Source organism: Oncorhynchus masou, chromosome 27 (assembly GCF_036934945.1).
Source record: "Oncorhynchus masou masou isolate Uvic2021 chromosome 27, UVic_Omas_1.1, whole genome shotgun sequence".
NCBI lineage: Eukaryota > Metazoa > Chordata > Actinopteri > Salmoniformes > Salmonidae > Oncorhynchus > Oncorhynchus masou.
The window spans coordinates 47,125,041-47,140,211 of NC_088238.1; the positions used below are offsets into that span (position 1 = coordinate 47,125,041).

Consider the following 15,171-nt stretch of genomic DNA (forward strand, 5'->3'; position numbering starts at 1 on the left):
ATCACAGAGGTAACACAATAGGAATAGAAACAGCTTTTCTTCTCCATAGCCTTTAGCTGTGATGAACATGATTGCACATTTGATTTACTTGCAGTGTTTCCTGAGGATGTACGTTTTGCAGAGCAGGTATTCAATCACTAGAAACGTGTGTGTGTGTATGTGCAATTCAAAAGGCTTACACAATATTCCTCAAGGACAATATCAGTGAGTCGCAAATAGAGGATGCGCTCATCACTGTTTCCTTACAGAAAACACACAGTATATATTTTCACCCAAACGAGCACAGCCTTTAAATCAAACTTCCACCCGAGTCAGCAGCATGATTCTCCACAGGGGGCGGGGTGAAAGGCTAGAGCAACCAGAGGGGATTTTTTTGCAGCAAGGGGATCTTGGTAGGAAACGACACACAAAAGACCTGTTTAACGGGTGCGCGGAGGACGTGCTAACGCTAGCGGGGAGAGAGAAGAGAACAGATGCTGATCATCAAGGGGCTGCTGTACAATAACAGTCGACCCGCTACCCTGAGCCTCTTGATTCTCATGCCTGATGAGCCGTAGTGTATACATCAGGGGGGGGGGGGGAGCTGTGTGTGTGTGTCTCTGTCGGTCTCTGGTCCCCCTTTGCTACAAAGGCATCTCATGCGCTGGGTGGTGGCAGATGCAGATTGTTTGGAAAAGGGGGCCTAGGGTAGGTTGAGCTAGCGAGTTGTGCCATGGCTTCAGTCTCTATCCATCACAATCTCTGCCTCGATATGGAGAGGGGGTGCTGGGTGAAAAGGAGAGGGAGGTCTAGGACGCATGTGATGGATCTACTGCAGTGACATCTCTTTGTTCTGGAAGGGTGGATGATCTCTAAGGCGCCACCGGCCACAAATTTATCCCTACGATGAAGGCCCTTTTCTGGGGTCTCGCCTGGGATGGCAGCTGGCTGTCGCACACTACTGCCACAGAGCCACGGTGGCTCAACCTCAACCTCAACGCTCCTCTCCTTTAACAGGCGTCCGTGGCGGGAAGGGGCACGGGGTCCCCAAAGCAGCGGACTAACTCGCTCCAAAATTCACTCTGTGTCGTGGGTGGCCACCGAGTCATACTAGTGGATATGTTACTTTCTTAGGGCGGTATGCGCCTTGTGCACATTCGATTTCTCTTCCTCTCTCTCCCGTCACACTTTTTTATTTCTTAAACACACATATTTTTCATTCCAGACAGATGCCTGGGGAGATTGGGTTTGTCTCTGATTTTTTACCGCAAGGCACAACATATGGCCTGCTGCTACCAGGAAATCAGACAGTGGACAAAACACTAAGAACACCTTCCTTATTATTGAGTTGGATCCCCTTTTTGCCCTCAGAACAGCCTCAATTCGGCGGGGCGTGGACTCATTACAAGTTGTCGAAAGCGTTCCACAGGGATGCTGGCACATGTTGACTCCAATGCTTCCCACAGTTGTTGTCAAATTAGCTGGATGTCCTTTGGGTTGTGGACCATTCTTGATACACACGGGAAACTGTTGAGCGTGAAAAACCCAGCAGCGTTGCAGTTCTTGACACACTCAAACCAGGAATGGCACACATACCCAATCGATGTCTCAATTGTCTCAAGGATAAAAAATCCTTCTTTAACCAGTCTCCTCCCCTTCATCTACACAGATTTGAAGTGGATTTAACAAGTGACATCAATAATGTCATGGAAAGAGCAGGTGTTCCTAATGTTTTGTACACTCAGTGTACATGTCAACTGCATTCCCTGTTGCCCTATGCCCTGACACATCCAATCAAGTCCATCCAATCAGATATCAAACTATAACAAATGAATTGCCGTTGAGACCCTTCATCCTAACAGGGGTGCCTCCACTGGGCTCTGGACGTGTCAAGATCATGTGGGCCGATTGGAGAGAGAAGATAAGCTTCCTTCCTTGATATTCCTCAAAAGAACAGCTCACAGCATGATGCCAATCCAATTAAAATGCATAAATCTACCTGGATGACACAGAGAGAGAGAAAGAGAGAGAGAGCATGCTTCAGTCATAAAATATGGTGGGGCAGGGCAAATGTTGTAGTAAGGGTATCAGTTGTCCTACTGAGGGGTGTCGCGCGGCGCTTTCACGTATGGGCAAGGATTTACGATCTGTATGGGCCGACGAGAGGGTAGCAAAGAGGGCACATGAATCATGGATCTCGAACCATTCATCAGATTTAAAGGGCCAGGAGGAGACCTTGACGTTTCCATTCAGTGCATGTGCCTAATAGAAACGTACAATGTCCTCAGCGACAATAACCATGATATAATGCCGGCAGTAGACTATGTATGCGGCCTCCTAAGGTGGAATGCGTTCAGATAGCAGTCGGGAAGTGGATCTATCCAACGTCATTTTTTTCTTATTTGATGAGATGGCGTTTGACCCCAAATCTGTCAGTGACCAAGTGCTTGTCCACAATCCCAACATAGCACAGTTTAGTTCGTATAATTATCTGGGTGTAAATATGGACAATGTGGCGAGCTGGAAGATCGAAGTGGAGAGTGTCTGCTGCAGACTACAGCGCCTCTATTTCCTACGTAGAATCAGGGTAATTGGAGTTGACCAGAAACGGAAGCTCCTGTTCTACTATGCGGTCATAGAGAGTATCCTGAGATATCGCTATCAGATTATTATTTCAGACCCCTCCCATGTCCCTGTCCCTCCTCCGACTCAGGCAGACGCTATAGGGTCCCTCCTCCGACTCAGGCAGACGCTATAGGGTCCCTCCTCCGACTCAGGCAGACGCTATAGGGTCCCTCCTCCGACTCAGGCAGACGCTATAGGGTCCCTCCTCCGACTCAGGCAGACGCTATAGGGTCCCTCCTCCGACTCAGGCAGACGCTATAGGGTCCCTCCTCCGACTCAGGCAGACGCTAGAGGGTCCCTCCTCCGACTCAGGCAGACGCTAGAGGGTCCCTCCTCCGACTCAGGCAGACGCTATAGGGTCCCTCCTCCGACTCAGGCAGACGCTATAGGGTCCCTCCTCCGACTCAGGCAGACGCTATAGGGTCCCTCCTCCGACTCAGGCAGACGCTATAGGGTCCCTCCTCCTCCGACTCAGGCAGACGCTATAGGGTCCCTCCTCCTACCACTCAGGCAGACGCTATAGGGTCCCTCCTCCGACTCAGGCAGACGCTATAGGGTCCCTCCTCCGACTCAGGCTATAGGGTCACTCCTCCTCCGACTCAGGCAGACGCTATAGGGTCACTCCTCCTCCGACTCAGGCAGACGCTATAGGGTCACTCCTCCTCCGACTCAGGCAGACGCTATAGGGTCACTCCTCCTCCGACTCAGGCAGACGCTATAGGGTCACTCCTCCTCCGACTCAGGCAGACGCTATAGGGTCACTCCTCCTCCGACTCAGGCAGACGCTAGAGGGTCCCTCCTCCTCCGACTCAGGCAGACGCTATAGGGTCACTCCTCAGACTCAGGCAGACGCTATAGGGTCCCTCCTCCGACTCAGGCAGACGCTATAGGGTCACTCCTCCGACTCAGGCAGACGCTATAGGGTCACTCCTCAGACTCAGGCAGACGCTATAGGGTCACTCCTCAGACTCAGGCAGACGCTATAGGGTCACTCCTCCGACTCAGGCAGACGCTAGAGGGTCACTCCTCAGACTCAGGCAGACAATATAGGGTCACTCCTCCGACTCAGGCAGACGCTATAGGGTCACTCCTCCGACTCAGGCAGACGCTAGAGGGTCCCTCCTCCTCCGACTCAGGCAGACGCTATAGGGTCCCTCCTCCTCCGACTCAGGCAGACGCTATAGGGTCCCTCCTCCGACTCAGGCAGACGCTAGAGGGTCCCTCCTCCTCCGACTCAGGCAGACGCTATAGGGTCCCTCCTCCGACTCAGGCAGACGCTAGAGGGTCACTCCTCCGACTCAGGCAGACGCTATAGGGTCACTCCTCAGACTCAGGCAGACGCTATAGGGTCACTCCTCCGACTCAGGCAGACGCTAGAGGGTCCCTCCTCAGACTCAGGCAGACGCTATAGGGTCCCTCCTCCGACTCAGGCAGACGCTATAGGGTCCCTCCTCCTCCGACTCAGGCAGACGCTATAGGGTCCCTCCTCCGACTCAGGCAGACGCTATAGGGTCCCTCCTCCTCCGACTCAGGCAGACGCTATAGGGTCCCTCCTCCGACTCAGGCAGACGCTATAGGGTCCCTCCTCCTCCGACTCAGGCAGACGCTATAGGGTCCCTCCTCCGACTCAGGCAGACGCTAGAGGGTCACTCCTCCGACTCAGGCAGACGCTAGAGGGTCCCTCCTCAGACTCAGGCAGACGCTATAGGGTCCCTCCTCAGACTCAGGCAGACGCTATAGGGTCACCCCTCCGACTCAGGCAGACGCTATAGGGTCACTCCTCCGACTCAGGCAGATGCTAGAGGGTCTCTCCTCCTAAACCGGATGACGCTGGGCCAATTGTGCGCTGGTTGGGATACAGCCCAGGATTGAACCAGGGTACGTGTCTGAGACAATTTCCCCCATGGAACATTAAAGTTCATCCTATACTAAATAAACAGACAGAAAAGCACATGGATGACCTCTTTTTATGAACATCAAGACACTGAGACCACAACAGGTTATCATGCCACATTAAGATTTAGATGGTTCGAAAGCTACTCTACATAGATGGATGGAAGTTACAAGTTATAATAGGTTCTAAGTTAACATCGTGGGAACCGTGCACACATCGACTGTGCCATCTATACTGTCCAAAGCCTAGAATGCATCACGGTATCTTCATCATTTCCAATTCAGACACCCCACCAGGACATTGATATATGGGTTTACCACCACCACCACCATCATCCTATTGAGAGGAACCATTGATTTATACCCCGGTGGTCCCTAGGGAATGGTGCTACTTACAGGTGGCTCGATATTACCTCCAGCCCAATCCCGGCATACACGCTCACTACCTAAGTAATGGCCTGTATGTGGAGGGACAACAGGTCTATCTTTCTATGTCTCGGCTGGGGGGGTTGTAGCTGCTATTTAAACAGTGCCTCCACAACCCCGGAGCTGTCTTGGAAATAGAAGCTTAAATTCAAAAGGAGGGTGGTTCGATGAAGAGTAGACTGTTGATGCCTTGAGTAGCTGGCTGGGTGGTGGGTCTGGACTATTAAGGTACTGAACCAGGAAGTCTAAAGCAGGCTTTTCCAAATGTTGGTCCTTTAGTAACACTGGTGTTATGTTTGATCAACCGCTTAAATGGCATTACTGAAATGAATATGACATCACTCTGTAGAAATCAAAAGGGGCCTTTGAATCTGGGGTAGCCAGGCACTAAAATAGACCTTGGTTCTATTTGTGAAGCATGATGCGCTGCAAGTCACACCTCTCCCATCTCCTCATCACATACCCACGTGGGTGATTGAAAGATGAATAAGGTCCACACTTGGTTGCCAACCGCTATGGAGTAGAAGGGAAAAGGAGGAGGAGACGAAGAAGGAGAAGAGGAGGAAGAAGGAGGAAGAAGAACGCGGAGAGATTACAAGAAACTAATTAGGTTTCCCCTTTTATCTGTGGAGTGTCACAAAACTTTGTGGGTCAAAATTCTACAAAGATCCAACACTTCAGGTAAAATAAGAACCCAATGTTTATATCCCAGGACAAATTAGTTAGCAACAGCAAGCTAGTTAGCTAAATGTCCATGAATGTTTCAACCTTTCCCCAAATTAATATAGTTGGTGTAACGACCGCCGTAGGTGGAAGAAGAGGAGGAACAATGCGCAGCGTGGTAAGTGTCCATGTTTTTAATAAAATAACTGAACACTGAACAAAAATACGACAAACGAACAGTCCTGTACGGTGAATGGAAAAACACTGAACAGAAAATAATCACCCACAAAACACAGGTGGAAAAAGGCTACCTTAGTGTGATACTCAATCAGAGACAACGAACGACACCTGCCTCTGATTGAGAACCATACCAGGCCAAACACATAAACGCAACATAGAAAAACGAACATAGACTACCCACCCCAACTCACGCCCTGACCAAACTAAAACAAAGACATAACAAAGGAACTAAGGTCAGAACGGGACAGTTGGTTCAGAGTTAGTTTTGATATTTCAACCTGCGTGTCCGTCTGGTGGGGATAGACAAACTCAACATGTGCACGATGGCATTGAGAGGCCGGTTAGGTCGTCATGTTTGCCGCACACCACTAGTATACAAAAGAGATCATTTTTTATTCTTCCATATAAACACAAATAACATGGTAAATTGTGGGGGGTATTGTCAGTAAGTAGTTGCTTGAAAAAGTCCAAGATTTCAGGATCAAAAACAGGATATCGAAATAATGACATGTACTATTTCACCCCTTGAGGCCAAAATTGACCCGTTGGCACTTTTAGGGTTAAAAGAGATCATGTTGGATATTGCCAGGAATGACGACCTGCTGGGACAAGTTGAAGCAATTCCCAACAGCCGTTGGAAACCTTAATTCAAACAACAACCACATTTTCTCTTTGTGAAACTTCCAGCTGGGTAGAGGAGCTTATCAATATACTTAAACAACCCTTTAAAATATTCGTTATTATTATCATACAATGTCTATGTTTGATGAGAGAGCAATTGGAGTTGACTGATTAGAGGAGATATCATACTGTACTTTGACGTTGACAGACACGGTGTGAGTATATGTGCCTTTGCCTATTGGGATATGAGTGAGTCACACTGTCGGTGGCCTTCAGGACTGTGTTGACTTTTTAAAGTTGACAATGCTTCAGTCAGTACAACACTTCAATTTGTATTTTTTATTTTATTTCACCTTTATTAAACCAGGTAGGCTAGTTGAGAACAAGTTCTCATTTGTAACTGCGACCTGGCCAAGATAAAGCATAGCAAATCGAAACATACAACAACACAGAGTTACACATAGAATAAACAAAACATAGTCAATATTAAGGTAGAACAAAAGAAAACAAAAAGTCTATATACAGTGAGTGCAAATGAGGTAAGATAAGGGAGTTAAGGCAATAAATAGGCCATGGTGGTGAAGTAATTAGAAGATGAATGTGCAAGTAGAGATACTGGGGTGCAAAGGAGCAAGAAAAATAAATAAATAAATACTGTATGGGGATGAGGTAGGGAGATAGATGGGCTGTTTACAGATGGGCTATGTACAGGTGCAGTGATCTGTGAGCTGCTCTGACAGCTGGTGCTTAAAGCTAGTGAGGGAGATATGAGTCTCCAGCATCAGAGATTTTTGCAGTTTGTTCTAGTCATTGGAAGCAGAGAACTGGAAGGAAAGACGACCAAAGGACGAATTGATTTTGGGGGTGACCAGTGAGATATACCTGCTGGAGAGCGTGCTACGAGTGGGTGCTGCTATGGTGGCCAGTAAGTTGAGATAAGGCGGGGCTTTACCTAGCAGAGACTTGTAGATAACCTGTAGCCAGTGCCTTTGGCGACGAGTATGAAGCGAGGGCCAACCAATGAGAGCGTACAGGTCGCAATTGTGGGTAGTGTATGGGGCTTTGGTGACAATACGGATGGCACTGTGATAGACCGCATCCAGTTTGTTGAGTAGAGTGTTGGAGGCTATTTTATTGATGACACCACCGAAGTCCAGGAACGGTAGAATGGTCAGTTTACCAGGGTATGTTTGGCAGCATGAGTGAAGGATGTTTTGTTGCGATATAGGAAGCCAATTCTAGATTTAATTTTGGATTGGAGATGCTTAATGTGAGTCTGGAAGGAGAGTTTACAGTCTAACCAGACACCTAGGTATTTGTAGTTGTCCACGTATTATAAGTCAGAGTGGTGATGCTGGACAGGCGAGCAGGTGCGGGCAGTGATCGGTTGAATAGCATGCGTTTAGTTTTACTTGCGTTTAAGAGCATTTGGAGGCCCCGGAAGGAGAGTTGTATGGCATTGAAGCTCGTCTGGAGGTTAGTTAACACAGTGTCCAAAGAGGGGCCAGAAGTATACAGAATGGTGTCGTCTGCGTGGTGGTGTACCAGAGTCACCAGCAGCAAGAGCAACATCGTTGATGTATACAGAGAAGAGAGTCGGCCCGAGGATTGAACCCTGTGGCACCCCCATAGAGACTGCCAGAGGTCCAGACAACAGGCCCTCTGATTTGACACACTGAACTCTATCAGAGAAGTAGTTGGTAAACCAGGCATGGCAATCATTTGAGAAACCAAGGCTATCGAGTTTGCCAACAAGAATGTGGTGATTGACAGAGTCGAAAGCCTTGGCCAGGTTGATGAATACGGCTGCACAGTAATGTCTCTTATCGATGGCGGTTATGATGTCATTTAGGACCTTGAGCATGGCTGATGTACACCCATGACCAGCTCTGAAACCAGATTGTATAGCGGAGAAGGTACGGTGGGATTCTAAATGGTGGGTAATCTGTTTGTTAACTTGGCTTTCGAAGACCTTAGAAAGACAGGGTATGATAGATATAGGTCTGTAGCAGTTTGGGTCTAGAGTGTCACCCCCTTTGAAGAGGGGGATGACTGCGGCAGCTTTCCAATCTTTGGGAATCTCAGACGATACGAAAGAGAGGTTGAACAGGCTAGTAATAGGAGTTGCAACAATTCTTGCAGATAATTTTTAGAAAGAGAGGGTCCAGATTGTCTAGCCCGGCTGATTTGTATTGGTCCAGCTTTTGCAGCTCTTTCAGAACATCAGCTATCTGGATTTGGGTAAAGGAGAAATAGTGGGGGCAATGGCGGGTTGCTGTGGAAGGTGCCGGGCAGTTGACCGGGGTAGGGGTAGCCAGGTGGAAAGCATGGCCAGCCGTAGAGAAATGCTTATTGAAATTCTCAATTATAGTGGATTTATCGGTGGTGACAGTGTTTCCCAGCCTCAGAGCAGTGGGCAACTGGGAGGAGGTGCTCTTATTCTCCATGGACTTTACAGTGTCCCAGAACTTTTTGAGTTCGTACTACAGGATGCAAATTTCTGTTTGAAAAAGCTAGCCTTAGCGTTCCTAACTGCCTGTGTATATTTGTTGATAACTTCCCTGAAAAGTTGCATATCATGGGGGCTATTCGATGTTAATGCAGAACGCCACAGGATGTTTTTGTGCTGGTCAAGTGCAGACAGGTCTGGAGTGAACCAAGGACTATATCTATTCCTAGTTCAACATTTTTTGAATGGGGCATGCTTATTTAAGATGGTGAGGAAGGCACTTTTAAAGAATAGCCAGGCATCATCTACTGACGGGATGAGGTCAATGTCATTCCAGGATACCCCGGCCATGTCAATTAGAAAAGCCTGCACGCAGAAGTGTTTTAGGGAGCGTTTGACAGTGATGAGGGGTGGTCGTTTGGTCGCAGACCCATTACGGATGCAGGCAATGAGGCAGTGATCGCTGAGATCTTGATTGAAAACAGCAGAGGTGTATTTGGAGTGCAAGTTAGTTCGGATGACATCTATGAGGGTGCCCATGTTTACGGATTTGGAGTTGTACCTGGTAGGTTCATTGATAATTTGTGTGAGATTGAGGGCATCAAGCTTGGATTGTAGGATGGCCGGGGTGTTAAGCATGTCTCAGTTTAGGTCACCAAGTAGCACGAGCTCAGATGATAGATGGGGGGCAATCATTCACATATGGTATCGAGGGCACAGCTGGGGGGAGAGGGAGGTCTATAGCAAGCGGCAACAGTGAGAGACTTGTTTCTGGAAAGGTGAATTTTTAGAAGTAGAAGCTCAAATAATAAGTGCAAGTCCACAGATAATCAAAAAGTACATAACCATTTTCAATAGACAAAGATGGATATTTTTTCACCTCCTTTGGCAGAGATCAAAGTTACATAATTAATTCCTCAGAGAGTCAGAGTCCGTGGATTCAAGATACACATATCTACAATACTGAGCAAGCGCAATAATCACCCATATGCTTTTAAGTTCAAAGGTAAAATACAAACATGAAAGTTAAGACTGGGCAGCGTGGTGCAATCAATAACGAGATGAGGGCCGTTATTGATGAAAGGCACCACATTAGCTGTTCTATGTTGTCTTAATATAATTAAGAAAAAGCTCACATCATTAAATAACCAAGTTCATGCTTCTAATACAGGTTATGTACTCGCATTTGGTCAGCTTTCAAAATGTCCAGCAGGTACAGTTCTGGTTGAAAACGGGTTGTAGAGACATCACTTCAACCAACTACTACAGCCTTATAACTGTCACGCCCTGGTCTAAGTATTTTGTGTTTTCTTTATTATTTTGGTCAGGCCAGGGTGTGACATGGGTTATTTATGTGGTGTGTTTTGTCCTGGGGTTTTTGTAGGTCATGGAATTGTGGTTAGTGGGGTTGTCTAGAATAGTCTATGGCTGCCTGGAGTGGTTCTCAATCAGAGGCAGGTGTTTATCGTTGTCTCTGATTGGGAACCATATTTAGGCAGCCATATTCTTTGAGTTTTTTGTGGGTGGTTGTTCCTGTCTCAGTGTTTGTTTGCACCAGATAAGGCTGTTTAGGTTTTCACGGTACGTTTATTGTTTTGTATTGTTCATGTTTATCTTCTATTAAACATGTATCGAAATAACCACGCTGCATTTTGGTCCTCCTCTCCTTCGACGGAAGAAAACCGTAACAATAACGATACCTCAACTTAGTAATATCTCTCTCTAGGACTAAGTAATATCTACAATAATAAGCTGTTCATGAACAACTGAACGTATCAAACAACGTCTTATCATGAAAGCCCAAACACTTCCCAAACTTTAAAGTAGAGTAGTATTATTGTCATTTACAACTGGAACACCCTGTCTATCTGCCGGAATACAGCAAAACCAAAGATGACGGTGACAGCGGGCCTCTGCCCGCTCAAAGTGAAGATGGTAATTGCGGCATGCCAATCTGCAATCTCTCACTAAGAGGGTAATGTGTAATAACAATGCCTAGACAGAACAGCGCGATATGTTTAGTTACCATGGAGACAAAATATGGTCACTCCAATTTACGGCATTTTTGTGCTCTTTCTTCACCATTCATTAGTGCTTCCGGATTGGAATGCCTTGGCAATGTGTCAATGGATGACTGCATTTCCTCAGAACCAAAATGTCTTTCGAGTAGAAAAATGCAGCAATTTTGGAATTGGGGTGTAACGACTTTCCACTTTCCCCCTGAATGAACACCAGCATCCTGGAGTTTCCAAAAGGTGAGTGAATCATATGACAAAGTGCTTCTTTCACTCCCATTTTGCCCTATTTTTTTCACCCGTTTTCTTTTATTCTGTTAAGGCCCCAAGATTATTCACAGCTTCCCTCTGCATTCATGGCCCGGTTTGACACCAAGGCTTGAGCACACTGGCTCCCCCAAGCCAAGCGGCTTAGTGACAAACAGTAACTCCTCCTCACTGGGGGTGACCCCCTTTGGACCAAAGGGGCTGGTTGGCTGGAGCGGGGTGGGAGCTGGGGTAGAGGGGAGGTCTGTGGTTACATGGCCTTGGGCAAACTGGGAGAAACATTATAGAGTCATCCTTCCCTGCTGATTAAGGTTCACTGCCTTGGGGGAGAGAGAGAAAGAGAAAGTGCAAGAAAGATGTGAGAGAGAGAGTGAGAGGGAGTGAGAGAGACAGAGAAAGAGGGGAGAGAGATTGAGGGAGGGAGAGAGAGAAAGAGCAGAGAGAGCGCGAGAGAAAAAGTGGGAGCGGGAGAGAGGAGGGAGAAAGAGGGAGAGAGAAAAAAGAGGAGATCTCTTTATCCCTCCTCTCCCTCCTCGCTTTTCCTGTGTCTGTGAAACAGCTCTGTATTTCTCTTCATTTTCTGTTGTTTTCCCAGAAGACGAAAGCAGACAATGAAGCATCCAACAGTGCAAAGAAAGAACACACAGATCTTTTATCCCAGGTAAAAGAGCACACACAACATATCAATTCATGCTTTTAAAATGAAATGCACCCTTTTGCTAAATCTCTTTCAAATGAGTCTTTGTATCAGACAGCAACAAATAAAAGTCAAAGTTTAAAAAAAAATAGTTGCAATATATTTGCTACAATGTAATGAAATAACATCAATTGAAAAGTAATCTTGGATTTAAGCATCGCAATGAGACACTTAAAAGCACAATAACAAACACCAGCAACCCCAAATATTTTAGGAGGCATATAAATACAATCTTTATCGTTATTGGTCTATTATACACAGAAAATGTAAATGTGTTAATTTATGCTTTTCCAGTACCAGGCTCCAACACAACTTAAACAGATGCTGATTCTCCTTCAATTCATCAACACGCGACTATCGGAACGTTCAAAACATTGAATCGTGCGTTCAGGTGTTCTAAAGGCTTTCAAACATAGTATGTATCCAGACAACTGAACCGCAGCCTCTTAGCTAGAACTCTTGAAGGTCCAAATGCATTTTCCTTTTTTCCCCTCCCTTTTCCGGCCACTCTCTCCGACTATTCACACAAGGCCTAGCACAAGGCAAGGGGCAATTAATACACACAACACAAAAAAAAAATGCTCTTAGATTTCGATCTTAACTCTGCCATTTTGTAGAATGTGCTATGGAGGTTGCAAAACAGAGCTCTCCATCGTCTACTACTTAATGTGTATTGCTTCTACGGGATCTGAGCTGAAAGCAAACGGAATGAGGAGCCGGTGGAACAGGCCTTACCTTGACCTCCACGTGAGCCATGAGGACGGCAAAGTTAGTCAGGTGGGTACAAGAGCACGTGGTGTGAGTCCTGTTGGTGCCTAGCAACCGGCAATCCTGCGTCGACCAGTACCCCGTCATGGTCCTCTTGGAATAACTCCAGAAAGAACAGTTGGGGTTAAAGCTTTCCTTGGATTGCTGTGGGGGACAAACCACATAACAATTAGCCTATGGGCCCCTGCACAATGGAGCTAATGGGAGGAAAAACACACACATTGATTGCAGGTTGAGTCATGTTTCTTTTCTAAACGGCTCTGGCTGGGTTAAATGGAAACGCATGGGGCTAATTCCAGGTAAGCTCTCATAACCTCGACACAATGCCATAACTCCAGATCCGGACAAAATATTTCAGAAAAAAAGCCCCTTAATTCCCTTTTCCGGTGGCAGTGCAGGTTTAGTTTAATGGCGGCGGCGAGCAGCCTTTCATTGTGCTTTTCAACCTTTCACTTTAACCTTCACTGTGCGACAATAGACTGCCCCGCTGCTCTCTGCAAGGTGGCGGGCCTTAACGGCTGCCATCTCGCTGGCCCGTTTCAAAACAGTCACTTAAGAGCTTAATGCAGATAAAGCGCGAGAGGAGAGACGTGCCGATGCATAGGAATGCCTCAAATAGTTTTCAACAGGTAAAGTTTCCTTGATGTGGGCAACCGCCATCTCTTGCAGGTAGATATTGCCAGGCCACTTCAACTGCACCTTAAATCCTGGGTGCATTTAAAGGAATTGTCCACAGCAGAAGACAATCTGGCTGCTACTGACAATGCAATCAAAACTGTGACTGTGGAACATGGGGCTGTGTCCCAAACGGCACCATAAACGGCCAAAGTAGTGCACTGTATAGGGAATAGGATTCCATTTGTGACACATTCATAATCAGCAGATCCTCTCAGAGATAAACGTCCCACCTTATTGAGTTATCCTCCACGCAGTCAAACAATGGCTAGTTGGATACAGTGCAGCACGGTCGTGGAATAACCAGACCAGGTGACCTTCTGTCCCATTCACGACTTTAATTAGTCCATTAAGTGCTGAGGCAAGGAAGTGAAACAATAACTAGAGGACGACCACAGTCCCCTGGGACCAGTGGTCCAACGCCATCTGATCTAAAGGCTTTTCCTTGTAGAGCGATGGAACAAAAGACTAACTAGAGTGAAGAGCAGTACAGCCTGATCCTAGATCTGTTTATGGTGTATAGCCAAGTACTATGGTGGTGTTTGGTATGACAGTCAGTGGTGCAGTGGAGGGTAAACACAAGTAAACGCAGTTTACCCACCTTTTGCGGAAGGACGCATTGAAAGTATAAGGAGCGTTACTTTATTCACTGCAACCAAGTTTAACCACCTAGTTTCTTTACCACTACATCACTGATGACAATTAAAATAGTAGTTGCCAAGATGACAAAAATAGATCTGAACGCAGGCTATCCTTATCCTAGTTTTTGCCACGATTGGCATGACAATGACCATAGTAGTTGGCAAGACAGCAGAAACAGATCTGGAACCAGGCTATGAGAAGTACGTCGTCCTCATCCATTCATACTCTAGTGTTCCTGCAGTTATATAACCATCCATACAGATTCAGTTAATCTTTTTTGAATACTCTCTAGATGAATCTTAGAATACTCTCTAAAATAACCAACTTTTCAGAAGACAGAGCAAACAGCCATTCAGAAAAAAAGACATGTCCTCACTGACAGAAGTGCGGGGGAGGGAAGCACAAACGTACTTTATAGAAGAGCACTGTTTTATTGAGATTAGACCAGTGGGGCAAGAAAAACGTGGGAAAGCGGCAGTGGACTCCAGTTTGTCCCCATAATAACTGCATTGGCCCCAAGTGTTACACCCCCACCCCTCTCTCTCTCTCTCTCGCTCTCTCCCTGCTGAATAAAAGCTTTGGGCGCCGTTGGGAGACCAACCGGGGCTGTTTCGATGGAGTCGTGCGAGGGGAAGATAATGCAGCCGGGGAGGAAGATAATGCAGTTGGGGAGGAAGATAATGTTCCGCATATGACTAACCAGCCTTCAAGGATGAACAATAGAACCCTCATATTAGCTCAGCCTTCCAGGTTAGACTGTTCTGTTCTAAAAATAATAGGGGGAAAATGAACGAAAACAACATTTTGCATCATCAATATGTTATGATAGATTGAGGTAAAACTTTAAAATGGGGGGCTATTGGGTGAATCCATTCATTTAAAAAGTCCAAAATGGATTTACCAATCCCAAATTGCCCCTTGAAGAAACTCAGTGAATTTCATGATAATCCCGTGTGTGTGTGTGTGTGTGTGTGTGTGTGTGTGTGTGTGTGTACACGTTCTACCTGCAGGTGTTTCAAGGTAAATATGACCGGTTCAGACAGGTAGACTTTGTTGTTCTCTTTGTTGATGGCTGCGGTGATGACGGGAGAGTTGACAATGACAGAGTAGTTGGTGGCCATGGCTTCCCTGCCGAGCTTCATGCTGGCATTCTCTGTAGACAGATAGGCTCCGATGTGTTTGTACAGGACGAAGGCCATCCGGATCTCTCC

At 46.6% G+C, this 15,171-nt stretch overlaps 1 protein-coding gene across 11 annotated transcripts in view; it reads right to left on the bottom strand.

The window, feature by feature from the left end:
• Positions 1-15,171, bottom strand: part of LOC135516327 (adhesion G protein-coupled receptor L3-like) — a 318,499-nt gene that overhangs the window by 45,474 nt on the left and 257,854 nt on the right. For all 11 annotated transcript variants that reach the window (XM_064940528.1, XM_064940527.1, XM_064940520.1 and 8 more), the window contains 2 exons: positions 14,965-15,170; positions 12,611-12,787 (listed from right to left, as the gene is read on the bottom strand). In XM_064940528.1, the coding sequence (XP_064796600.1) occupies positions 12,611-12,787; positions 14,965-15,170 (383 nt within the window). The remainder of the gene's footprint in view (positions 1-12,610; positions 12,788-14,964; position 15,171) is intronic.